General features: G+C 40.7%; 1 protein-coding gene across 2 annotated transcripts; it reads left to right on the top strand.

Annotated features, from left to right (window-relative positions):
- Positions 1-53: 53 nt before the first annotated feature.
- Positions 54-27,877, top strand: MTMR6 (myotubularin related protein 6). 2 transcript variants are annotated; one of them, XM_068526696.1, is made up of 15 exons: positions 54-181; positions 11,148-11,264; positions 13,015-13,177; positions 14,438-14,595; positions 14,779-14,907; positions 16,179-16,313; positions 16,972-17,085; positions 18,471-18,603; positions 19,363-19,472; positions 19,883-20,008; positions 22,357-22,406; positions 22,849-23,049; positions 23,423-23,554; positions 23,643-23,769; positions 25,632-27,877. In XM_068526696.1, exons 1-15 carry the CDS (start codon positions 158-160, stop codon positions 25,890-25,892), a joined length of 1,980 nt encoding a protein of 659 aa, XP_068382797.1. In that variant the 5' UTR covers positions 54-157; the 3' UTR covers positions 25,893-27,877. The 2 variants fall into 2 exon arrangements, with proteins under 2 accessions (XP_068382797.1, XP_068382796.1); XM_068526695.1 differs by lacking the exon at positions 16,972-17,085.

Below are 27,877 nucleotides of genomic sequence, written 5' to 3'. Positions count from 1 at the left end.
TTTGCGGAAGTGTTTCCAGGAGACGGCGAGCGAGCTGCGCGTGCGCGGTGGGCGCGGCCGGCTGGAGGTGGTGCCTGCCGGGTCAGGGGCGGCGCGGCCCGGGTCAACCGCTCTATGGTGCGCAGGTGCTGCGGCTGCCGGCTGACGGTTCCTCGGGATGGAGCACATCCGTACGACCAAGGTGGGCGCGTGGAGGGCCGCTCGCCGCGGGGCGGTTTAACTGGCGGGGGCGGCGGGGCGCGGTTGGCTGGCGGATGGGCCGGGGACGCGGGGCGGCCTGGGCGGGCGTGAGGCGGGGTTCTCGTTCGGCGTTGGGTGCGGAGGGTCTGGGGTCCGTTCCGTGGGGCCGGCGGCCGACCCCCAGCGCTGCGGCTTCCCGGGCGGAGTCGGGGCTGCTGCGGCCTGGTAGCCCGGAACACACCTGGGCGCCGGTGCACCTCCCCTGCTCGGGTCCTGCGGTCCCGGGTCACGGATGCTCGGTGCAGGCGTCGGGGGAGCTGGGACTGGCGCTCGGCTCCACCTCACTTCCATCGGGATTTGGGGTTTCCAGCTCCGCTTCACACTTGGGTGTCTTTAGTGGCAAGTCAACTGGGCAGACGAGTTACGGAGGACGGCTGATGGAAATGCTCTCCAGCTGAGCTGATTAAACCCCGTGCTTCAGTTTTGTGTGTGAAAGGCATTTACTTTGAGAATAAACACATATTCTTATGATTCTGGTACAATTGTGAACACGGAAGGAAGTGACCTCAAAATATTGCCAAGTTACCCTACCGACGACATTGAAGTTCAGCTTCCACTTTGGGAGGGCAGGAAACAAGTCGAGATCAGAAGAACTGAATAGCATGCTTTTAAGCTCCTCGCGGAGCCTAACAGAATCGGGACGAGGACCCACTGTGAACCTTGACTCTCCGGGTTTTGCCGAAACCATCGGTCAGTTGCTGCCCATCCTCAAGTTATAGCTCAGTTAGGGAAAGAGCAGACATCCGTCTTCTTCATTTGTTCCAGGGAAGACGTGAGATCTATGTCATTCAGATGTTTCACAAACTTTTTTAAGGTGCACATGGATTTATATTAAAACTTTTTTTTTAACATGGCACGTACTATATCTAATAAAATTTAAAGATGCTAGAAAGTAACCCCATTTAAAAAGTGTCTCTTTGTGTCTTTAAGAGAAGAAAGGTAAAGTAACTCTAGAATTCAAGTTGCTGCCGCTTAAAGTTTGAAGATAGAAGGGTGATTAAGTAAATAACCAAACTAGTAGAAGGTGCAGACGACTAGCGTAGGCATCAGATCAGGGTCTGGTCCTGGTTCCCAGGTTCCAGATGTCTGTGTACTATCTGTGCACACAGATAGGAGCTGTGTGCACGTGACTTCCTTTTGTGCCAAATTAAACCTCATCTTTGCACCTTTCATCATGCTTGCTACAGTGCAGAGCATGTAATAGGAAAACAGTAAAAGTGAACTGAGTTTAATCAGTTAGAACAAACCCCATTCCTCGGGATTGGTAAGAGGGAACAGAATGTTCGAAAATCTTTAGGCTCCCTTGGCTTATTTTAAGTCTTTCCACCTGAAATTTATGATGAGTATATATCTTTGTTTTTATTTCTATAGTCATAGCAGCCCTCCCTTACTCCCTTACGATTCTTTCTGGTGACTTTCATTTGGCCTGATGTTCCTCTGTAGCTACCAGTTGATGGACTTTTCTTTAGTTTTCTGATTTAGTCTTACCTTTTCACAGTGGGCCCATGCTGGTGGTTTAGTAAGGTCTTTTTATGATGTTTTTTAAGGACTGAAAGATTTCTGACTTATTTCGTATTAAGATTAATTTTCTGCTGTGCTCCTTTATTACTCTGGGTTATTTTTCTAGCATTAGACCACTCCTGCTCTCTTAAGTGGCTGTATGTAGACTGCAATTAAACAAATATTTACTAGGTACCTGTTATGTGTCAGGCCCTTTACAGACACTGTACAGGCACACAGCAGTGAGCAGGACAGGCATGGCCCTCACTGCATTCTGGGAATTGTTGTGTAGACTATAATATTTTCCTAAATTATAACTTATTCTTAAAAGATTGATTTGAACATAGCCAAATTTTTGTTTCTATTATGCATAGCCTTCACCTGGACAGTTAATTTGTTGCAAAAGTAATTGTATTTGAAAACGAAAAACGAATTTCTTTCAGTTTATTTAGCTGTTTTGAACTCTGTGCAGTTTAGTCACGATCAAGAATTGACTGTAAGTAGTGCTGTGTAACTAGTGACTTGTTTGGTGTTGTTCAGACCACTGTATTTGAAAAGTAATAATTGCCATTTATTGAGCAACTGTATGTCAGTATAGCCAACTCTACAGTATAATTTCACAGTATTTACAGTTCACAAATATGTTAATTTATACAGAATTATCACTAATTTCTTAACGCTGCCAGTTGGGACATTATCTCCATTTACAGATGAGGAAATCGGCTTGAGTGCCCATTTAGCTCATGAGGGGGTAGAGCCAAGATTTAAATCAAGGTTTGTCTAACTCCATAGCCTACATAGTGACTTTTCCATTATCTCTCTGCTTTCAATCTGTTTTGTTCAAATGTATTAATATTAATTCAGAAATCTTAATAATAATTCTAAGAGCTTTTCCTTCCCCAAACCTCTTCTTGACATAAGTAAATCGTATTTATATGGTATTGTTTTCTTGTACTGTTTTTAGTCACTTTTAAAAGTTATTGCTTACTAACAGAGATACATCAGATAAAATATTTTAGTTGGCTACTAATTAAATGGCTTTATAATTCTAAAATTCAGGAACAGATGTATCATCGTGTTTTGGTCACATTTGGTTTACAACTGTACAGCGTCAATAAAGATGTCAAGTCTGAATTTGCAGTTTTGAAAGTGCGTTTCCAGGCTATATGTATGAGGAGCGTAGCTGCTGCCTCTCACTGAGCTCTAACTTTGCCATAAGGAGAGTCTTGCCAAGAAACAATGGGAGCTGTGTGTCTTCCTCCTTTCCCCGCCAGGCTCCGGTGCTTTGGCCGACATCATTTGTTGGTGCCGATGGTATTGTTCTGCTGTGAATGGAACTTTACAGAATGGAATGGAAGGATGTTTTCCTCAGCTATCCGTGTATGAAAGACTGCTTCCTAGAGCTGGTTAAAGCATGGACTATCCCACGAAGATCTGACCCCATTGGGACTCAAATTGAGTTATTTCCAAAGTAATGCTCAGTTTGTTCCTGGCTTGCTCTGCCTTTTTGTCATTAGAGTGTGAGATCAGTCATACGTGTGTGTGTACAAATATATGTTATGCGTCATGAAGAGGGAGGGTGTGCAAAACTAAGAATGGATCAAGAAGAAGGGGAAACCGATGATATTTTGTCTTTGAAATAAGAGCCAGCACACTTTCAGGAGCACCTGAATGCTCCCCACGCAGAGTGCTACGTTGACTGCCACTGATATTATCCCCTTGTACAGCTGGGAAGACTGACTCTTGCAGAGATCAAATGAAATAGCCTGTCCCAGCTCAATCAGCTGGCTCCACCAAGGAAGAGGTGGAGCTGGGAACTTGAATCCAGGTCTGTGCTGTTCTCTTAGCTGTCACACTCTCCTGCGTCAGGTCAGGAGATTAGAGGAGGGAGGTGGGTTGGTGTGAGCAGGCAGGGAAGGGAGGGATGGACAAGCCCTGTGTCTAGCAGGTGGCTGATCATGAGGGTCTGGAGTCAGGGAGAAGGTGTGTCCCGGAGATGTAGGCTCGGGAGTTGCGGGCGTTTAGGGGATCACTGAGGTTTTCCGTTGAGGGTGCGTTTATGCCGGGAGAGCGGGCAGAGACTGGAGAAGAGTGTGAAGGCCGAGCCCTGGGGATACTCATGAAGGGGCCAGGGAAGGAGTGTTAGGGACAGAGGGGAGAGGAGAGTCCCAGGTAGGCGGGTACAGCCCTGCCCGTTCTCATTTCCTTCTTTGCTTCCCCCTGCCCTCCTGCTCCTTCCTTTTCTCAGGGCCAGGCACTGTTCTGGGTACTGAGGAAATGGCGCTGAACCAACCGCAAAAATCCCTGCCCTTTGAAAACTCATTTTCTAGCTGGGGAAGACAAAACAATCAACAAAAGTAATGAGTCAGATATATACTCTGGTGGATGGTGGTAAATCCTGTGGAGGGTGCCGGGCCGGGCCTGGGAGAGGACAGCTGGAAAGAGGGGGTTAGGGACGCCCTTCCAGAGCTGGTGACCCCTGAGTGCAGCCCGTGCAGTGCCGCAGGAGAGCAGAGTAGGCTGGGGCTGGAAAGTGCCCCTGGGTTTCTGGTCTGTTCCGTTTGGTGATTTATGCAGCCAGACTCTGTCGTCGGTCCTGGGGAATACATGGCCAAAAAAAGGTAAAAACCCTCTGCCCTTTTGATGCTTACCTTCCACTTCACAAAGGCAACGTGATGCCCTTTCTTTTTTTAAAATTTTATTATTTTCATTTATTTATTTAAATTGGAGTATGGTTGATTTACAGTGTCGTTTAGTTTCAGGTGTACAGCACAGTGATTCAGTTATACATATGTGTATATAATATATATATGTATTCTTTTTCAGATCCTTTCCCCTTATAGATTATTGTAAAATATTGAGTATAGTTCCCTGTGCTGTACAGTAGGTCCTTGTTGGTTATCTATTTTATATATAGTAGTGTGTACATGTTAATCCCAAACTCCTAATTTATCCCTCCCGATGCTCTTTCTTTCTGATAGCTAATTCCTGGCACGATGTCAGTGATCTGAGTGTGGAATAATGATTCCAGGAGTCCCAGGTGGGTGCCTGGCTATCAGGAGGGACCACGCGGAGCCAGAGGGGCCTTGACAGGGCGTTTCCTGCTTCATTGGCCTCGGCCTGTAGCTGTAGAGTGGGTACATACAGCTGGTGGTCACAGAACTTTGACTGGGGGAGGCCATTGGTCCCAGAGGCCCGCTTATCCCTCTTAGGTGCAGATAGGTGTCTGAATTTTCAGAATGTGATTCTGTGTATGTGTGATTCCCTGTGCTTTTCATTTCCAGCTTTGTAGTCAGCTGAAATGTGAACTTGCTGTAGAGACCGTTAGGCCACCTTTTATTGCAGGCCCAGAGTTGGCCACAGTTCCCCTAAATGGCCCATAAAGTGATGTGTTGGCATTTCCTCAGGGCTAGTGATGACAGAGAGAGGGTGGGGAGGGGAGGGGGGAGAGAGACACGTGCTGCCTAAATATCTGACTGAAAACACTTCCAGGAAAACACTGGGAAAAATCTGTAGCGACATCTGTAAAGTACTTTCAGTTCCTCGGTGAAGGGGGGAAATAAGAAGCAGCAGTTGGTGTTGAGAAACTGGCTAAGTCTGTGGTTGGAAATTTGTATGCTGATGATTTTAGCAAAGAAAAAGATCCGATTTCTGTGTTTTTAAAATTTATCTTAGGATTTTCAGCCAAGAACGGAATAATCTGTGTTTTCTCAGAACATCTTTTATATTTTCCAGAACTTTAAGTAGTAAATAAATGTTTTTGAATAATTTCAGATTTATTATCTGTCACATCCATATAGAGGTTGCCATATGGAAGGAGAAATGTAATGATTTTCTGTTATATGGCCTTGATTTGAGTATAATCCTCCATTTACTAAGGTCATGAATAATCCTCAAATTGTTATAGTTGAGATAGACTCTCTTTCCCCCCACACTTGCATTTCCTTTGATCCTCTATCCTGGCGAATGGCCACCAGTGACAAGCTAACATCTTAAGAAGCCCCTGTTTCTCCTCCTTTACTTCTCACATCAGTTAGTGATTGTCCCCAGGTGGGCTTCCTCTTTATCCTCCAGGCCCGTGTCGTGTCTCTCCCAGGCGCCCCTAGGTTATTTCATCAGCCTCTCACCTGGCTGCTGCGCTAGCCGACTCTTCCCAGCGCAGCATTCTCTCCACGTTGCCGTTGGAAAGATCTTAAAACCCCCATCTGAGCACAGACTGCCCTGCTTACAATCCTCCACAGGTGTCCTTTTACCTACCGCAGTTTCTCTACCTTTACGGGTGTTTCTTTTTCATCAGGGAAAATATTATGTCTCCCCTTTTACATTTTTTGTCCTGTATTGAGAGTTCTGTGTTTTCTCTGGATTAGTCAAGAAAATTTTGTTGATCTTTGCTTTTGACACTTACATTAGGAAAGCATAGATTTTTCTGCCAATAGAGCACATTAGAATAGTGCGTTTGCTTTTGAAGTCCATGTACCTCTTCCTTCCTTTCTCTGTTTGAACTTAACTGGGCAGTAGTTTAATACAGAGGACTGTCAGGGCTCGACTTAGCTTATCAGCTTACTAACAATAGTAATTTTTTAAACATCTATTTGAGCACTTTATTGCTTGGGGTAAAGTACCTGACATTTATTATCCAGCCTTTCTGCAGCCCTTGAGGGTGAGATTATTGTCTTTATTCTACAGATAAAGAAAATGAGACCCAGACAGATTGACCTCCAGTTGATAGCCAGTATATGTTTGGGCGAATTAGCAAACTCTCTTCCTGTATATTTATGTGCATCTTCTTCCCAGGTTCTTCAAAGATGTGTGTGGGGTGTGTGCATGCACACGGAACGCAGTGGTGTATTTTAAACGGCCAAAGTTGTAAGAAGCTCTTTTAACATATGGGAGGATGAGGCAAGCCGGAGCCTTAAATGTTTGGGGAGAGAGTGCAAAGATAGAGAAGGAACAGAACCTAATGCGAGTTAAGAGCAAGAGGGATTCATTTGGAGTTAACGTTAGAAGGAATATCAGGTGCACAAGAACAATCTGGTGAGTTTCTTAAAAATACAGATTCTTGGTCTCCGTGTCCTGAGACGATTCTGTGGAGTGAGGTGGGAGGTGGGATTTGTACTTTTGTCAAGTTTCGGAGATGATTCAGATGAACAGCTAGGCTTTGAAACTTGTATGTTTAACCCAAATTAAAGCTCTAACCAAGGGAATTTCAGAAAATTTTGGATGTAGAAATTAGGAGGAATCAAGAAGTAGGCTTAAAGCATTAGGAAGAGGATTATCAACCTGAATTTCCAATCTCGATAGACACCCAGCCAGAAAGAAGCATGTAGTATTGTACAGCCCTAGAGGAAGAAATGAGGAGTGGGGTAGAGGGCTGAGAGTCCACACTTTTATTTAAAAAAAAAGGAACTGAACTGTAAGTGTACACTCTGTTAGTCATTTGTATACTTGCTTTAGATTTGTTCATTCCTAAGTTACTGAATGGGTGTCTACCGTTCACCTACTTTGTAGGGAAAAGGTGGCAGAGAGAAGTGAGGAACAGTATAATGTTATAAAGAACTCTATTTAATAAATGCCTTGATGACTTCAGCAAGAGAGACCACTGGTAAATTTCGGGCACCTTCTGTTTCTCCCCGTGGGGAATTTCTCTGTGGCAGTTCACCCTAGTTCAACAAACATTTCCTGTGTCCGGTGCTATGCTAGCCATTAGGTATTCAGACGCAAATAAGAGACAGTCCTTGCCCTGGGACATGTTACAGCCTTGGTGGGAGAGATGGACCTTTGCACAGATACTTTCATTATAATGTGGGAACACTTGAATAATGGTGGATGGGGCAGAATTTAAAAATATTTAGGCCATGGGACGTCCCTGGTGATCCAGTGGTTAAGACTCCTCGCTTCCACTCGGGGTGCAGGCTCGATCCCTGGTTGGGGAACTAAGCACTAAGATTCCTCATGCTGCACGGCGCAGCCAAAAAAAAAAAATAATGTATATGTATATTCAGACCATAAAATTGGTAGAAGTTGGTGATTCACTGAATGTTAGGGGTCAAGAAGTCATAGGATGGATCCGAGGTTTCTAGCGTAGGTGACTAGGTGAGGACGGAGTAACGTTAACTCAGATCAGAAATACAGCATTAGGAACATATTTGTGCGAGGTCAGGGGAAATCCGTTTCATTCTCAGCGTGCTTAACATGCCCCTTAAGATGTCCAAGTAGAGCAGAGTAGAGCGGTGGGAATCAGACCTATGCTGTAGGGTTAGGACTGGGCTGTTCCACTTACCAGCTGATGCACATTTCCCTAACCTACCTCTCAGTTTCCATGGGGATAGTAATAGTACTTACCACACGGGAGTTGTGAACATTAAAACAAGTCACGTATATTCATTTAAACACTTATTGTAGTACTGAGCATATGATAAGACTTCAGTACTACATCAGGAATTCTTGTTGTGTACGTGTGCAGCAGACAGTGTGAACTCAGGAGAGATCAGAGCTGGACATTCGGTTTTGGGAGTCGTTAACATACAGACTACAACAGTGACAGTGGTTGAGATTGCCTATAGGGAATGGAGCCCTGAAGAGAAATAGTAGCAAGTAGGGGGTGGGCAAGAGAGGGTCAAGATCCAAATGAAGAGGGTGTGATCATTTTGCATGTAGAGAATCGTGTGTACACGGTTTTGTGCCTTGTAGAGAAATTATTATTTAAGGCTTGTGATTGGAGGACAACAAGAAATATTTATGATCTTTTTAAAATCCACAGATTTAAACCCTTCATGTGGACTTTTTTGTAAAAAACAAACTTACTGTTTAATTCAATGGTAATGAAATCAGCCCGCCACCCCCTGCCGGCCCGCCTCTGTAAACTACTTGTCAGTACACTTTTTTCTCTTCTCCGGGGGTATCTGAAGTGCTGCAGAGTGATGTTGGCACAGATTGTTTGCTTGAGTAGAGTTGATACCTTATGATAACCTTTATTTCCATATATATTCATCAGTTCTCTTTTCTCTAGAGCGGTTAACACTTTGTTTTAATTGCTGCAGGAAATAAGACAGGTGAGGTATATATTTCTGGTATCGCTGTTGGTTGGCTGGACTTTCCTTGCAGCCGAACCTCATACAGTTAACGAGTCAACAGTGGTTGATCCCATTGTTTTAACAGTGTTTAAGTTTTGATGAGAAGTATGTGGTATAATAAAGTCAGAATTTTATTTAAGGAAGAAATGGTCCTGAGCAATGAAATAGATGTTGATTTCCAGTCTTCATTCAGGTTTGTAAGAAGGACGTTTTCCTGTTGTCTTAAAGGACAGTGTGTGATGATCTGACAGTTTTTGTCTCTCAAATCAGCTATCGGACTGGAGCTAGAATACATTAAGTTAGATCATGTCTCTAAGTTTCCAGAGGAAGGTGTTAAAACTCAATTCACTGCCCTACCCATGCAGATAAAGTTTTGTATAAAAACCAAATATTTTAATTTTACATTTAAATTTTAACTTATTTGAATGGGTACTGTTATAAGTAAAAAAAAAACTATGACATTGAATTTCTTGGAGGAGGAGCTGATTAGCCTTTTATTTATTTTTTTTAATTTCTTTTAAATTTATTTATTATTTACTTTTGGCTGCGTTGGGTCTTCATTGCTGCGTGCAGGCTTTCTTTAGTTGCGGCGAGCGGGGGCTACTCTTGTTGCGGTGCGCAGGCTTCTTATTGTGGTGGCTTCTCTTGTTGCGGAGTATGGGCTCTAGGCGCGCAGGCTTCAGTAGCTGTGGCTCACGGGCTCTAGGTGTGCGGGCTCAGTAGTTGTGGTGCATGTGCTCAGTTGCTCCGCGGCATGTGGGATCTTCCCGGACCAGGGATCGAACCCGTGTCCCCTGCCTTGGCAAGTGGATTCTTAACCACTGTGCCACCAGGGAAGTCCCTGATTAGCCTTTTAAATGGTAGTTACTGATTATTTTGGAAATCATAATTTCATAATGGGGGCATTTTTTCCTTCAGTTTTAGTAAGAGAAAAGAAAATATATACGAGGTCAAAGCATAGAATTAATGAGATAATGGTTAGCTATGTGGTTTTGAAAACACACAATTTAAAGAACTGTCTACAACCTGCTGCTGTAGCTGTGGATTAATGTTTTTAAGTTGGTAATGGTTATTTTACTCCCCCCCCATAAGAATGAATAGTAATAAATACTGTCTTTTCAAAACAGTGGTCTCCTGCACATTCTTGGCCAGCTCTAACCCCGCTCTCCAGTGGCACCCGTGTGTGTGTGTGTGTGTGTGTGTGTGTGTGTCCGTGTGTGTCTGTGTGTGTCTGTGTGTGTCCGTGTATGTACTGTCAATAAAGATGTACTGTGTACCTCACTGCCTCAGCTGTAGAGGGCGAGGGAGCAACATGCAACATAATCTGTGCAAGGGAGTCCAGAGCCAGGAAGAAATACAAACCTGACATTAGTAATTAATTAATTTCCTGAGAAGGCTTCCTGTTAAGAGACAGGACATCAGTGGGCCCTGAAGAATGCCTCTCACTTAGCTGAGCAGGAGAGACTGTTGGCAGGGAGAATGGGGTGAGTAAAAGCACAGAGCTGGACACAGAACAGTGTCCTGGGTGCAGAGGTGAGCAGAGTAAGTTGTAGGTTGCAACCTATTAACTGTTTGCTGATTGATTTTTTTCTGGCATTTTAGTTTCCTAACTCTAGATAATAACCTTATTTATTTCTTGACTTGCCAGCTTTAAATAAAAGGTATTGACTCTTGGATACAAAAAACGTTTTTGCTTATTTATACCATATCCTTGCTGTTCCCTTCCATATTTTTTTTAAAATAAATTCATTTACTTATTTATTTTATTTTTGGCTGCGTTGGGTCTTCGTTGCTGTGCGCAGGCTTTCTCTAGTTGTGGCGAGCGGGGGGCTACTCTTCGTTGCAGTGCACGGGCTTCTCATTGCCGTGGCTTCTCTTGTTGCAGAGCACGGGCTCTAGGCACACGGGCTCAGTCGTTGTAGCTCGCGGGCTCTAGAGCGCAGGCTCAGCAGTTGTAGCGCACGAGCTTGGTTGCTCCGCGGCATGTGGGATCTTCTCAGACCAGGGCTCAAACCCGTGTCCCCTGCATTGGCAGGCGGATTCTTAACCACTGCGCCACCAGGGAAGCCCATTCCCTTCCATATTTATGTTACCTTTTTTACAGAGTTCTTCTCTACTGGTTATATTTGTTACTGTAAATATTAATAATACTTATATTGTTGGTGGTTTATATGTTCCCCAAGATATGTGCAATTTAACTTTCAATCTTAAATAAACTCATGTTTTTGAACAGAAGGAGAAAACATTTTGAAAATGTACATTTAAATGCTGGGATAACAGAAAAAGAATTTATATGACTTTTGAAATGAGAAATAACACCTTTCTCTTTTTCAGGTTGAGCAAGTGAAATTACTTGACCGATTCAGTACGAGCAACAAGTCGTTAACAGGAACACTGTATCTCACGGCCACACATCTGCTGTTTATAGACTCTCATCAGAAAGAAACCTGGGTAAGGAGGACCTCTGCTGTGCTGTTTACTGTAATTATATTATTGGACATGGTCTAGCTCATGTTTTATTTTGAATATGCACAAAAAATTGTAATCGTTGGCTATCTGTCTCAACCAAAAAATTTTCAAAGTCACATGTTCACACCTACCCTCCTGTTTTAATAAAACAATGATGTCATGTGGAGTGGCATTCTTTCTCGGTGGTGAATTTTAAGCAAAGGCCAGAAATAACACTAGAAGTTCCTGGGTGAAGAGGTAGGAGCACTGCAGTGCTGTGTAAAGGAGGCTGGTGCATTGGAAGAGCCAAAAGAAGGCTGTTGTCACCAGAACTTAGGGCTGTGGCGAGGGACCTGAAATGAGGCTAGGGAGGCAGGAAATAACATGACTAGGTGGCTTTTTTATTGTTTATTTATTTACTTTTATTTTTTATTTTTTTTAACATCTTTATTGGAGTATAATCGCTTTACAATGGTGTGTTAGTTTCTGCTTTATAACAAAGTGAATCAGCTATACATATACATATATCCCCATATCTCCTCCCTCTTGCGTCTCCCTCCCACCCTCCCTATCCCACCCCAGGTGGCTTTTTTATAATTGCTTTTTATTTTACTTTATTTTTATAAATAAAATTTTTTAAAAAGCAATTAAAAAAGAGCCATCCAGTCATGTTATTTCCCACTTCCCTAGCCTCAAGTATAGTTGATTTACAATGTTGTATTAATTTCTGCTGTACAGCAAAGTGACTGAGTTACACACATATATATTCTTTTTCATATTCTTTTCCATTATGGTTTATCACAGGATATTGAATATAGTTCCCTGTGCTATGCAGTAGGACCTTGTTGTTTCTCTATCCTATATATACTAGTTTGCATCTACTAATCCCAAACTCCCACTCCTTCCCTCCCCCTCCCCCCTACCCCTTGGCAACCACAGGTCTATTCTCTATGCCTGTGAGTCTGTTTCTATTTTGTAGATATGTTGATTTGTATCATATTTTAGATTCTACACATAAGTGATATATGATATATTTGTCTTTCTCTTTGTGACTTACTTTGCTTAGTATGATAATTTCTAGGTCCGTCCATGTTGCTGCAAATGACATTACTTCATTCTTTTTATGGCTGGGTAATATTCCATTGTATATATGTACCACATCTTCTTTGTCCATTCATATGTCAATGGGCATTTAGGTTGCTTCCATGACCTGGCTGTTGTAAATAGTGCTGCAGTGAACATTGGGGGGCGTGTTACCTTTTTGAATTAGAGGTTTCATCTTTTCTGGGTATATGCCTAGGAGTGGGATTGCTGGATCATATGATAACTATTTAATTGTTTTTTAACGGTCCCTCCTCTGCCTTGTAGAAAATGGCTTAGAGAGGGTCAAGAGTAGGTGTGGAGAGAGCATTCAGGAGGCTCTTTACAGTAATTCAGGTGGGAAGCAGTGGGGACATTGCAACTAGGGCCGTGACAGTGGAGATGGAGAGAAGGAGACAGGGTGCAGAGGTATTTAGGAGATGCCGTTCTCGGGGTCTGATGGTGTGTGGAACACGTGCAGCGATGGGGAAGTATCAGGGTGTGTTTCCGGCTTGAGCATTTGGTCATTTAAAAGTTTAAGTTTGAGTGTGTAGTGTATAACCTTTGAGACTTTATTTGAAGAGGGCGTTTCTAACATTTATGCACTCTGGGAAGCGAGTAAGATACTTAGTGCTTGTTTATAATGATGGTCAAACGTTTTCTCATGCTGTAGATACTGCACCACCATATTGCCTTGGTGGAGAAACTAGCTCTCACGACTTCTGGATGCCCTCTTGTGATCCAGTGCAAGAACTTCCGGATTGTGCATTTCATTGTTCCCAGAGAAAGAGACTGCCACGATATTTACAACTCTTTGCTACAGCTGTCAAAACAAGGTACTGTTCTTCAGGACCAAAGCTTACTTGCTCAAATGAGATGGATTATCTAAGATACTTTTAAAATATCTCATTATTGTTATTTTGTACTTTAAGTACTCTTAACTCAAGGTCTTGTGCACTCTGTTCCAAAAAGTTTGGCCTAGAAATAATGAGAAACTTCTGATCTGAATTGTAAGAAGAAGGGGTAATAATAAGGAAAGAAAGGATAATAAGGAAAGAGCAAAACGTTTATAGTAGTACAGACTTGAAAAAACCATAGATTTATGTGGATGTCTTTAAAGTTGATAACCAGTGGCACAGCTTATTTTTTTTTTAAGTGGTATCCCACAACTGAGAGCCATGACTTGGAAATTGATTCCTGAACGAGAAGTCGAGGACGGACGGTCAGGCTCCTCCGGTAGCAGCGGGGCTAGTACGTTTCATCTGAGGGAGTGGAGCCTGGGGGGTGCGCAGAGGGAAGAGAGGGTGAGCCCTGCTTCAGCGGAGGCGGCAGTGAGGGCGACATGGCCCTAGAGAGGGATCGCATCGCTGCTAATGCCCCTGGGATCTTACGCCCCTACACCAACGAGCTGGACTCCACAGCGCTCTCTGGAGGCAAAGCGCACCGGTTCCTGAATGTTCCTCTGTGTTGAACACCTGGGTCGCAGTGGTCTGGGAGCAGGTCCACGCGCACTCTGCTCTCTTAACCCTGGAAGCCTGTGCCGTTGGTCCCACTGTCCCCAGGGCAGCCCTTACAGCGGGGATGGCTCTGTGACTTTGGAGCTTGGCCTTGTTCGGAAGCGGGTGGTCTCTGGAGCTCTGAGCAGCTTTGGCGATTTTGGTGCACACTGTCCTGCGGGGGTGTGTATGCAACCTCAGGTTCTGTGTGCCGCCTCTAGCTTCCCATTAAGGCGGTGGGCTTCCATTTTACATCTCATTTGGGAAAAGTGGTGGGTGGGAAGTGTCTACTTGTATCTTTAAAATTTTACTTTTAAGAAAAGGAAATATTGCAGTAGAGTATTTAATGTATGAGTCTGTACTGTTTACTAGCTTTTGCTGATGGTGTAAATTGAATCTCAGATCAGTATGTGTACCTTTAGGTATAATCATCTGCATCAAAGAACTGAGAAAATATTAAGTTCAAGTATGTTCAGGTATTAGCTATCTATTTGAAGATTTTTTTAAAATGGAGGGATAAAACTGAAAACTTTCTTTCATTTGTAGTGTATTAAGTCCTATAAATTGCATTTTGACATTCATGTGTTTTATATACCATAGCAAAATATGAAGATCTCTATGCATTCTCTTATAATCCCAAACAAAATGATTCAGAAAGGCTACGAGGTTGGCAACTCGTTGACCTCGCAGAGGAGTATAAGAGGATGGGCTTGCCGAATTCCAACTGGCAGCTGTCCGATGCCAACCGAGACTACAAGGTAAGGGGCTCAGAAAACGTACTGGAGGGGAGGGTCAGAGACCGTCATAGCAGCGACTTGTCTATGTACTGCCAAGTACTGTTCTTGCATTTAATAAGTTTTAGAGGTTTTTAAAGGTGATTTTTAACCTCTTGGTTTTTGAACTATGAGTAGAATGGTTATATTTTATTTGATTTTTTACAGATTTGTGAAACTTATCCCAGAGAACTTTATGTTCCCCGAATAGCAAGCAAACCAATAATTGTTGGTAGTTCCAAGTTCCGGAGCAAGGGAAGGTTCCCAGTTCTTTCCTACTATCATCAAAATAAGGAGGTAGGAAGCTGTCTTTTGATTTTACAAATGGAGTGTAACCCCTCTTCAGATTGTGTCCAAAAGAACACTCATTTTTACATTTAGAGGTCATTGTTACAGTGTTGCCGATAGAGAAATGCTGGCTTTTCCCTTGAGTACATTTTTGAAATTTTAAAACAAAATTATCTGAAACACAGAAACTTTCATACTTGTCATCTTCCTCCCCTCCCTCTCATCCTTTCCTTCCTTCCTTCCTTCTAGTAGTGACTTGAAAATAACAGGATTTGTGAACAGATAGATTCTTCTTCCTTTCCCGTGGTTCTCTTGATCCTGCTTGTTTTGGGGGAAACCAGATAGTTTTGAAAAGCCAACTATTGAGAAAAGGGAGAGAGCCAAGGGTGTTTCAGGCTCCCATTTTAATAGTCAGCTCTTCAGATCAGAAGGATTTTTGCTGTATGAAGAGGTGGAGGAGTCTTCACTGAGATGCTGTGATGGGCTTGCCTGTCCCAGTACAATTTACCTTTGTGGTCTCCACAGAAGGCCAGGAGGTACTGCATATTTAATGCCTTATACGCATGGGATCCTCATATAACTTTAGAAGGTAGTCTCTGGGTATTCCCTGTACCTTTCAAATGGGGAAGCTGTGGTTCAGAGAGGGCAAATCATTTTCCTGTCCTTACAGCTGGTAACTTGAGGGATGGATGCCAGTTCTGACTCGCAGTCTTTTGTGACCTGATTTTTTTCCTTGAGAAGGTTTTAGAATTTTCTTTTCCCCCAGTGTCCTGAAATTTCACAGTGATTTCAGGCCTTGGCATGTTGTTTTAAATTCTACCTGGAAACTCAGGACTCAGTTTTGGGAAATTGCCCCTCTATTTCTTTGGTGGCTTCCTCTCTTGTGTTCATTTTCTTTGTACTTTTGTGTGTGTATGTTGACAAGTGGGCTTCCTAGCATAAACTTTCTATGCTAGGAAGTTAATACCCTCTAATTTCTCTCCTCTTTATCTCATTCTAGAAGATTCCCTCAACCTTATCTCCAATCCATCTCCCGGCTCCTTTATTTTTGCTATAGCGTTTTTTGTTGTTTTTTGTTTTGGTTTTGGTTTCTGTTTTTGTTTTGGTTTTGTTTTTGTTTTTTTGGCTGTGCTGTGAGGCATGCGGGATCTTAGTTCCCTGACTTTTAAATAGATTGCACGTTTGATTTTAACTGTGGGTTTTTTTCCTTTAAGCATGTCTTTGAGGCGTGTTTTAGACATCTTTGGATAATCTGTTTCCTCTCTTTTTTTTAAAACTAGGCTGCCATTTGTCGATGTAGTCAACCACTGTCAGGATTCAGTGCCCGGTGCCTGGAGGATGAACACTTGCTTCAGGCCATCAGCAAAGCCAACCCAGCCAACCGCTACATGTATGTCATGGACACCAGGCCCAGAGTATGTGTCTTAAAGTCTAGTATGGTCTGGCAGTTCACTTGTCTCTGCTAATTCAGTCAGTGGGAACTGATCACTTCGTCCATATTTAACATATCTGCATCCTAGTTGTAAATTAACCGAGGCTAATGATACTAAGGAAATCAATCTTTTAAAGGATACCAACTTAGGAGATCAATTTCCCAATAACCCAGGTGGTGATTTCTTATGTCTTCTGATATATATACAAATTTAGGAAACCTGAATTTTATATTGGGAGCTCTAGATGATATGTAAGCCTTATGTTATTGTGAAGAAATACTGAATAGTGTGTGTTGTGAAAATTAGAAATTCTTATTACTTTGTGTGGTGGAGTTTTTAATTGGCAAAATGCTGTTAAAATAATGGACTGTAATTTGGAATATCCAAGAAAATAAGGAAAATAGATAGTGAGCTAACTTAGGAAATATTGAACTAGGGAATTATAAATAGTGAACAGTAAATAGTTGTTCTGCTTGGTATCTATAATGTCAGGATAAATTTTTATCATTGGAACAAATGTTAGAATCCCTTTTTCTTTTTGTAAACACAGTTAAACAACCAGTTCGTGTAAGATACTGAAACTAAAGTAATTAAAATCCTCAATGGTAATAGCTAACATTACTTTTAATTTTTATTATAGCATCGCATGCAGAGCTGGTGGGCTACACAAAAGGACATTGGCAGAATTATAGTGAGAATTTCTTCAAAAATCTGGAATGATAAGAAAATAAGAGAAAGCGATGGGAAAAAGCGAGTGAGCGATATAGAACACAATTTTAGGCAGCTTTGTTGAAAGGAATGGTAGTTGTTTTAGAAGTAATTCTCATCATTATGCAATTTCACAAAAGATAATGGAGAAAACAGAAGATAAGATTAATTTGCATAAATTAAGAAGTATTAAAAATTAGAAATTGATAATTTGATATTCTTTTGTTTTAAAAAAAGACTTTCTTAGAATTCAAGGGTGTTGGTGATACCTCTTGTAAGAAAAATTTTAGTTTACTTCCTTGTATAATCTGGGTGGGTTAATTGCTTAGAACTATTTTTAGGTAATACTAGATATAAAAAGATGATTGTAGTGTAAGACTTTCTGAACATGAGGTCTGAGGGTGATTTGTTTCTCAGGCCCTCGTATCTCTTACTTATATAATTGGCTCCTACACAGAAAATAGATCTTTCTTTGATTGGTTCATTTTCCTAGTTAAACTTAAACTCAAGTGGTAATAATGTGGAAGCATTTAAACACCTAACTCTTGCCTTAGCCATCACAGGTGCTGAATGACCAGTGGGTCAGTAGACACAATTTAACTATACTTCTTACCAACCTGGGACCCAATCTACTGCATGAAAAGCAACTTTTTCTTCCAACTTAGGTTCTGTTTCATCCAAGTTCTTAAGACTATTTAGCAAATTATCATGACGTGTACCATATGAAATCCTAGTCTGAAAGAATTAAACATGCCAAATCTTAACCTCTGATAGCATTTGATCTAATAACCAAAGACCGTGGGCCTATAGGCAGTCTTCTCTCCCTAGAAACTGGGCTATTTTTGGCCCAATTCTTGGAGATGTATCAGGCTAGCTCATCATATGCTGTGTCGTATACGGTGTGGGCTTCCAGTAACCTTGAATATGGAGGACCTGGAACAATCTGATGCATGTTTCAGATGTGATTTTTCAGGGTCCCTGTGGCTTTCTGAATGATCAAGTGCTCCAGGCTTGTTCTGAAATGAATCTTCTAAGTTCATTCTGTAAAAACCCCCCAGCTCTGCTCAACACTGAATCATATAGGGTTTGGACAGGAGACATTTCTTTCTTTTTTTAAATTTTAAAATATTACAAACATATGGAAAACTGACTAAATACATACGTGAATTGGTTTCATGAATTATATGTGGGGAACTTCTTATCTGATTCTTATATATAACAATCATTTTGTTACTTTATAGGATCCTTCTGTACTGTGAATAACATATATGACACTTTTCACTTATTAAAAAATGGTAGTATATTCAGTTTTGATGAGTTCCTTTAAACTCTGCTAGCTAAATTGTGGTTTATTTAGTGTTTTCATGATATTTTTGTAAACTAAAAGATAAAAGCAATTTGTCTCTAAATTTCTAAAATTTAAAATTTTAGCTGAATGCAATGGCCAACAGAGCAGCTGGAAAAGGTTATGAAAATGAAGACAACTATTCTAATATTAGATTTCAGTTTGTTGGAATTGAAAATATTCATGTCATGCGGTCCAGCCTTCAGAAATTATTGGAAGGTATGATTATTGCTTACCTTCTAGGCAGCTTTGTCCCATAGAAATGTAATGCTAGTCACATTATAAAATTTTAAATTATATAATTAAAAATTTTCTAGTAGTCACGTTCAGAAGAGTAAAAAACAGTTGAAATTAATTTTAATAATATACTTAACCTAATATATTAAAAACATGCTAACATGTAATCAGCATAAAAAATTAGTAATGATATAGTTTGCTTCTTTTCCTTTAAGTCCTAGAAATTGGCTAGTGTGTCTCTTATACTTACATCTTACTGTGGACTACCCACATTTCAAGTGTTTAATAGCTATATTTCAGTAGTGGCTACTATATTTATTAGACAGTATAATTCTAATGGTTTTACAAAAAACTGCTATTGTTAGATATTCTTGATTAGTCAGTACAGTGAAGATTAATTTATGACAGTGTTCCATTTAAATATTAAGCTATCTTTCCAGTCTTGGCGTGGAATTTAAAAACCTGAAATCTCAGACTATTTTTAATTACACATTTGTGTTGAAAATTTTTTTAAAAAGGATATTGGAGCAATTTTTTTTTTTTTTTTAAGCACGAGGAATGACAGAAAAATGTACCTGAAACTCCATTATTGAGCTTTTAATAGCATGTGTTCATGTATAAAGAGTCTTGCCTGTTGATTTTGTCCTCTTCTCTTCTTCCCCACCTCGCTCCCCTAGGGGTCTCTTGAATAGAAGTGGGCACTCAGGCTCCTTTCTAACTGAAATGTCTTTCCCCTTGCAGTCAACGGTACCAAAGGGCTTTCCGTCAGTGATTTCTACTCGGGTCTGGAGAACGCAGGATGGCTGCGCCATATCAAAGCCGTTACGGACGCTGCAATCTTCTTAGCCAAAGTAACCCTTCTTCACTTATGTTTGATCTGGGCTTTCACTGGTTGGGAAGGAATGGATTTATTCTGTTGGGTGCTGGTATCCTTTCCTGCCAGATAACTTTTATTATGTTTTACCTCTTTAATGAGGTTCACTTTAATTTGAACTTTAAAAATATCATGTAGCACTTAATGTAGGAACTTCAAAAGAAATTCCCCGACACATTGAAACAGCATTTTTGTCTGTGCTTTTTGTTTGTTCGCTTTGTGTTTTGTCCGGTTCCTTGGAGATTATACTGTGACAACATAATCATTGCAATCCTAGCTCTTCTTTATAATGCAATACCTGCTACTTTGGTTTTTGAGTAAGTAGCACTTACTGATTTACCTAAAATGGATTTTGCTAGAATCGAAGTGTGTGGTCTTTCTTTTCAGGCAATAATGGTTGAAAATGCGAGTGTGTTGGTACATTGCTCTGATGGCTGGGACAGGACTTCCCAGGTCTGTTCCCTGGGCTCTCTCTTATTGGATCCCTACTACAGGACAATCAGAGGATTCATGGTAAGGACTTGTTTGGCCAGACCACTGGTCTCAAATAGGAGTGATTTTGTCCCCCCGAGGAGTCATCTTGATTGTTAGAACTAAAGGAAAGGGTGTACCTGGGATCCAGCTGGTGGAGGCCCAGCTGCTAATAACCTATAATTCACAGGACGGTCCCTACAACAGAGGATTACCTGGCCCAAAATGTCAGTACTGCTGAGGTTGAGAAACTCTGAGTTAGATTAATTTCCACTTGTGCCATCTCTTTGACAAAAAGTTTTAGATTAAAAGGTTTTTTTCCCCTGAAAAATGTTGCAGTAGAAATATTCAGTAGTTCTCCCTCATTTTTATCTAACAAACGTAAATAATGTAGTAAGACAAGACATAGATAAGAGTACTAATAAATTATATTCTAGAGGAAACTTTCGATTTAAGACACCTTCACTTGTTAATTGTAACTACACTTTAGGGAGCATGTTTTGAATCTGAAGATGAATTTTCGAGTTGAGCAGATTTCCTGCTTTGTGGCGCTAAAGCCCCGGCTCCTGGGTTTTGTGTGCTTTTTAATGCATGAGCATGATCAGATTAACTCCTGTTTTCACAATTTATGTTTTAACTCAGGGCAGGTAAAATAAATGAAGAGCTGGTAGGCAGTTTTTATTAGTTGAGAATTATGAAGCACAGTGCTGTCTTAAAGCAGGGGAAGGTTTAACACAGCCAGACCCCTTTCAGCACCATTGTTTTCGTGGTGCCAGCATGTTGCATCTGGGACAGGCCAAATGCAAGGGCTTCTAATAAAGTAAGGTTCTGCTTGCCTTGAGCGTGTGAGATAGGGGTGTTCCCTTGGCCGCGTTTGGCTTTCACCGTCTGCCGGGCGTCCAGATGAAAGCGTGCGGTGAGTGACCGGCGACCGTGTGGGGGCCTCCCAGGCTAGAGGAACGGGGAGGACTGAAGCGTGGCTCCTGCAGGTGACCGCAGCCGGTGGGGATGGGTGGGGTGCAGGCTGTGCGAGGGGTGAGGCTGGCGCAGGAGAGCGGGGTGGGCTGGGGCCCGAGGAGGAGAAGTCTGGCAGGCACCTGGACGTCCCCGTGCTGGGTGGTGAGAGCCAGCAGCAGGCTTTAAACGCAGGAGACGGGGACATGCTCAGAGCGCACCTTTTTAGAAAGATGGTGTCTGGAAGGCAGAGGGGTGGGGATGGAGGCTGGGAGACCCGCGCAGAAGCCGTTAGGATGACTTAGGAGAGAAAAGAGGGCCAGAAGTAAGGCAGTGCCACGCGGATGGAGGAATGGGTGACGGGCCCCCTCCAGGGAGGGCGAGACAGCGGAGTAGGAGTTGTTCACGGACTGGGTGTGGTGGAGGAAAAGAGGCCTCTTCTCGGATCGCTTCCAGGCTCGGGGCTCAGTTGCTTCCAGGCTCGGGGCTCAGCCGCCAGGACGAACTGTGCTGAGAGAAGCGGCGGAGCGAGTTTAGTGAGAACGGTGTTGAGCTAAGCTTCGGACGTGGGTGTGTGGAAGGATGGCAGAGGGCCCACGGTAGAAGCCGAGGCTACAGCCCAGGCCACGTGCCCGAGGTTGCCGGGTGGGCAAGTGGGGAAGCTGGGATTTGAGCCCGTGCAGTGTGACTCCAGAATCTGCATCTTTACCCACACGTGCCATGGCCTTCCAGAGAGATTTAAGACAAAGTCAGAGGAGCTACAAGTGGCAATTTTGACATTGAAAAGAATGTACTTGGTGATTACATAATGAAATTAGAAAGTATAGTAAATACTAAGAAGATAATGTTGTTTAGATTAGACCGAAAATAATTAGAAACCTATTATTTCAGTAGAGTTGTAACCGCAAACAGAGTGCACTCAGGAGGTTGCGTATCAACATTTGAATTTGAATATAAACTTTTCATTGGTTTCTTTACCGTCCTTCTTTTTTAAAGTATTACAGAAGTAACGTACAAGTAAGCCAAAAGGTTTAAACATCCACCCCAGTTTGCCACCCAGTAACCACTGGTAACCTTCTGGTTTGCATTTTCCTAACCTTTTTTCTGTGCATATATCATCATACATACAAAAAATGTAAATGCAATAGTGTTTTATAACATGCGCTTTTCACTTAGAATGTAATAAATGCAACTGAAGTACGTTTAAGTCACAAGACTACTGTATTTCTTTTTATGTATCGTTTTCACTCCTTGTTAAGCCGACCTCTAACCCAGGTTCTTGCTGTCTTTTGCCTGTAATTTTAAAAATTTCGTTTTGTTTGCCACCATAAGTTAAAAGTGTAAATGCTGTTTTAAAGATAATAGGATTTAATCCATTCTAAACAAAAAAAGAATTGAAGGTGGTTACAAAATGGATTTTACTTTTTCTCATTAAGGTTTTAATAGAAAAAGATTGGATCTCCTTTGGACATAAATATTCGGATAGGTGAGTCACAGTTATACATTTAGGTACTTTGTAAAGTTAGTAGAACTAATTTAGAGTACCAGAATGTTCCTGTTCTTCATGAACTCCCATGTCTGATGGGAGGTGAGAGTGGTGTTTTTTTGTATGAAGACCAATTTAATTCTTTTTCTGTCATTTTTTTCAAGTCTGATACTTTTGTTAATTTTCATAGCAATTTATTACCTTCCTTTTTGTCTGCATTGTAGTAGTTAGAATGTAACAGACCCTTTAAAATTGTGGTTGAAAAACTCATAGGTGTAAATTGTTTCAATAAGAACATGACAGTTTTTTTTTTTTTAAATGCCAATGTAACAATGTTTTAGGATTTTTTTTGGGGGGGGATATGTATTTAAATTTAACAATACCCAAACAGTTGACCTCTTTCAGTGACATTTTCAAAAGCTTGTACTTTCTGGGGGGTTAGGTGTGGCCATTTGGATGGTGACCCAAAGGAAGTTTCACCGGTGTTTACTCAGTTCTTGGAATGTGTGTGGCATTTGACTGAACAGTTTCCACAAGCCTTCGAATTCAATGAAGCGTTTCTTCTTCAGATCCATGAACATATTCATTCATGCCAATTTGGAAACTTTATTGGAAATTGTCAGAAGGAAAGAGAAGAACTCAAGTAAGACAGTTGATTGAAATGGGCTTTCTTTCCTATTTAGCTGAGGTCTAACATAAATCATAGTTGAACTTAAACTATCTTGACAGTATGATATAGAACTGAGTCTTATTGTAAAGATTTTATTGTCTTTCTGAGGCTGAGTACACTCTGAGTACCCCTCACACTCTCGGGTTAATAGTTAAAATTTGTTTTGAAGTGTAGCATACATACAGAAGAGTATGAACAGTGTAAGTGAAGAATTCAGAGGTGAGGCTAGACTGTGAATAGAAGCAAAAACTAAAACTTAAATCTACGTGGGAAATGACTGCCTGCTTTATAAAAGTGAGCATTAGCATTTCTGGGAAAGATCTTCCTGTTTTTCTCATCACATTAGGTTAAAGGAGAAGACTTACTCCCTGTGGCCGTTTCTTTTGCATGACCAGAAGAAGTACTTCAATCCTCTCTACAGTTCCACATCTCAGAAATTGGCAGTTTTGGAGCCAAATACAGTATCTTTCAATTTTAAGTAAGCTGGCATTATTGAAGTATTTATACTCAGTTTTTCTCCAACACAATTTATTGAAGTATTTTTTTTTTCTTTTTTTGTCATAAAGATTTTGGAGAAACATGTACCACCAATTTGATCGAACATTGCATCCTAGGCAGTCTGTGTTTAATATAATTATGAATATGAACGAGCAAAATAAGCAGTTACAGAAAGATGTTAAAGACTTAGAATCTGTAAGTATCCAATGTAATATATTTGGAATATTAAATTAGTTTATTTCCTTTCTTGTGCTCTCAGTGTCAATGTAGAATACATATCAATAGAAATCTTGGAAGTACTCCTGCTTGCTTCAAAATCAGGTCTCCTCTGCTTTGAATAGGTTAGTTAAATCGCTTTCTCTGAATTTTAAAACATATTGAACTATTTGAAGTATAATATATAGAGAAATAGAGATATAATAAATATCAGGGTATTCACCACCTAGCTTTGTGAGGTTTTAACATTTACGGTATTTGATTCAGACCTTTCATGTTTCTGTTTGAAGGAAAGACACGCTATCGATCTATTTGCAGACCCTGTGAGCCCTACTGAGTCTTCCCCAGCTACACTTGCTGCGCTGAACTGGTGTTAGTCATTCCTGTGCATATTTTTATACTTCCTCTATATATGTTTATATCCACAAACAATTCATAATATTGTTGTGTATGATTTGAAATATTATTTTTATTATATATTGAAAAAATACAAAAGAAAGTAGTTATGTATAAGGCGTAAAGGGCAGCAAACAACACGAATGCCCAGGTACCCTTCACTCCACTTAAGAAACCACTTTTTAAAACTATACAAAGGCTGTCACACTGCCATGCTTCACTTTGCTCTACATTGTTTTGAAATTTATCCACGTTGACACACGTAGCTTTAATTCATCTGTTTTATCAGTAACTACTGTATCGTATTCTCTTGTGTGACTGTATCACCGTCCATCAATTCAGCTATGCTAGACATTTCAGTTATTTGCAGTTTCGGATTTCCACGACGAGTGAAGTTGAATGACTTTTCATGCTTGTTTTGGCCACTTGGCTTTTCCCTTTCTGCGAATGGCCTATTCAAACCATTTTTCTGTTGGCGTATTTGCCTTTTTCTTACTGATTTATAAGAATTCTTTATATACCACACACTAATTCTTATTTAGTTAAATGTATCACCAATGGCTTTGTCCAGTCTTTTCTTGTCTTTTCCATCTTCTTTATGGTATGTTTCATATAGATACTGTGAATTTTAATATAGTCAAATTGATCGTCTTTATGTTTTATGCCTTTTTGTATATCTTGTTTAAGAAATCCTTCTCCACCCTAAGACGTTTCTTTACCATTATATGTAACAAAAAGGATCAGTAAGTACATGTTTTAAAAAATCCTGGCCAACTGTTATAACTCAGTGAGACTATCCTGTCTGCCTCTCAGACAGGAGTGTTGCTGGTCACCTCTCAGATAAGGAGGTCATGATTGCCTGAGTGACCTGTAGGAGAGGCAAGCCCAAGATATAGACGGTACAAGAAGGTTGTCTGGAGATCAGTCCAAGGATCTGGAGAGTGTGGAACTCTGCCAAAGAATCCTTTTAAAATCTGTTAAAATCAAAAAAATTCTGTTGTATTCTATAGCCTGTCGTGCTCACCTACCAAACCATTGTAGGAAAACCACCTAAGAAAGCTCTTCAGGCCCTCACACCTTCAACTAAATGAGTGTGTGTTTGTTACATTATATAGCTGTGATTTCAGGGTGACTGTCTCACATATGTATTTCTTTCATTATAAAATGTTTACTTTTTATACTTTCTAGGAAATGTATGTGCTTTTCAAATACGAAGGCCTAGTGATCTTCTGTCAAATATGTTTTCCATCACAAAAGTTGTAAACAATTAGGATTCTCAACCATGTCTCACCTACACTAGATTTTAATTTTTTGAGATTTAATTTTGCATCATACATAAAGAGAACATTTGCAAAAGCTCGATTTTTGTCGACTTTCATCTAGCATATATTGAACATGTAGCGTGTACAGTTTGTAATTTTTTTCAAATTTGGATTTGTTTCTAGCAAATTAAGCAACATAAAAATAAGCAGACAGATGGAGTTCTCACCAAGGAATTGTTAAAATCAGTTCGTCCTGAATCACCTGCCCTCAAAACCTCCTTGTGTCTCAAGGAGCAGACTCTGCTGCCTGTGAAAGATGCTCTCCGAACTGTAGAGGGCAGCAGCCCCGCAGATAACCGCTACAGCGAGTACGCGGACGAGTTTTCCAAAGCGGAGCCTGCTGTGGTCAGCTCAGAGTATGGCGTGGCCAGAATGACGTGTTAGGCTCAGAGAGAGTGTTCTGGCTGCCTGCGGTGCGAGAAGTGGTTTATTGTGAGGATGGTCTGTGTGCGTGACCCAAGGAATTTGCCTAATGATGATCTTAGAGTTTACCAGTAGGTTGATAGTTGAAGTCAGGATGCTAACTGCTTTTGTGAGAGAAGGCAGTTTAGCTGCATTTCTAGCAAGAAATGAATGACCTTCAGCTCTTTAAGAAGCAGGTGGTACTGGCCAGTTTACTCCAGATGCAGTTTGTACTGTACACTAGTGAACTGACGTGTCTGTGATTTACATGTTAATTACAGCCAAACAGGAATAGCCTTCCATAAGTATAATTTGATGGCCAGAAAACAAAACTGACAAAGTGGTTCCTTACTTAATAATTGACATGGCATGTACTTTCAATTATGTAAGTATGTAACTATGAATATTTGCAAATTTTGCCTATTAGTGGTGTTTATTGTTGAAGTGCCATGAAAAATATTTCTAAGAAGGCCTTAAAATCTCAGTTTATTCATTACATTACTCTTCAGTTTTAGAGCCTAGAGCAAGATGGTTTGTTCTGTGTTTCCCTTGGTCAGTCCGGTTGTACTTGTGAGCAGCTGCTCTGGTCCCCGCAGGAGCTGCATGCTGCCGTGCCCCTGTGGAAACAAAATGGTGGTCGAAGGACACTGCCAAGCTCATGTTTGGCTGGTCCCACTTCCGTGGTCAAAATTAACGAAACTGACGGTTTTGTTCTGGTTACAATTTGTTTAGTGCTACATTTGACGACTTATTATTTACAACTTACATTGTTGATTTCCTGTATATGTGTACGCACATTTGACTGTCTTTTAGGAATGGATTACTGCATCCTGTTGATTCTTATTTTGTGGTTGGCTTTATTCCTTTGATAACTGTGTAAGTTTACGAAGCTAAAGCTCTAAACTGTTCTTAGAAACAATGAATAGTACATATATGTATATTTTTAAACTGTTTTATCTCTCAATGAATTGTTCTTCCTAGAATAAACTTTCAATTTACCCAAGAATTTTTGGGTTAAAAAAAGGGAATACGGATAGTTTAGATTTTGCTTGGTTGCATGAATTTTTCTCTGTGAAACATTTTTTTCTTCTCTGTTAACATAGAAGAAAAAAGGAAAAAAGGAAAATTAAGGATAGCCTACTACAAAGTTAATGTTTAACAAAAAAACTTAAATGCTAGGAAGAGTTTCATTTTGCCATGTTATTGATAACTTTATTCTCTGTACTAGTACATATTATTAAAGCACCAAAAAAAAAGAAAAGAAAAGAAAGAAAATGACTTTCAGTTGACAGTATCACCCAGCTAGCTTTAAAATGGACAGTTTAACATGGGTGGCACAAGATACGATTCAAGGGTACTAAGAAATCTGCATAGGATCCCTTATGCTTCTTTTTATTACACCTACATCTGTTATATTAATTTTGAACATAAATAACTTTTTCAAATGGAAAAAAAGGCTTTATTGTATGAGCTTATCCTATTTATTTTTCCAATGCTTTTCTGTAATGCATTATGTAATAAGAAAAATACTTCTTTTTAAACAGTAACGGAAATGCACTATAAAATATAGTTTGTGACTTAGCCATGTCTATTTCCATATTTAAGCACTGGGACGAGAAACTTCAGCTTTGTGACCACAGAGGGAAGCTATTGTGCCTTGTTACTTGGTTCCAGTTACTGATTGTGGTTCTAGAATCTTCCACGGCAGACTTCTTATATTCAACTCTTTGGTTTATTATCTTAATCTTCAGTTTGAGGCATATATATATGTGTGTTTATATGCTCACACATGGGCTGAGAAATCAGCTAACATCCCAAGTGACCTACAGGGTATATGTTGGCAAAAAGTAGGTTGTGTATATGTCTTATAAGATTGCATTTGTGTTCAGTGTGTTTGGGATTGTATAGCATGTACATTATTACATATATTGTTTAAAGGTAATTAAATGTTCATGTTTTACATTGAA

Source organism: Eschrichtius robustus, chromosome 18, assembly GCF_028021215.1.
Source record: "Eschrichtius robustus isolate mEscRob2 chromosome 18, mEscRob2.pri, whole genome shotgun sequence".
NCBI classification, from domain to species: domain Eukaryota; kingdom Metazoa; phylum Chordata; class Mammalia; order Artiodactyla; family Eschrichtiidae; genus Eschrichtius; species Eschrichtius robustus.
This window is presented reverse-complemented; position numbering and strand designations above follow the sequence as displayed.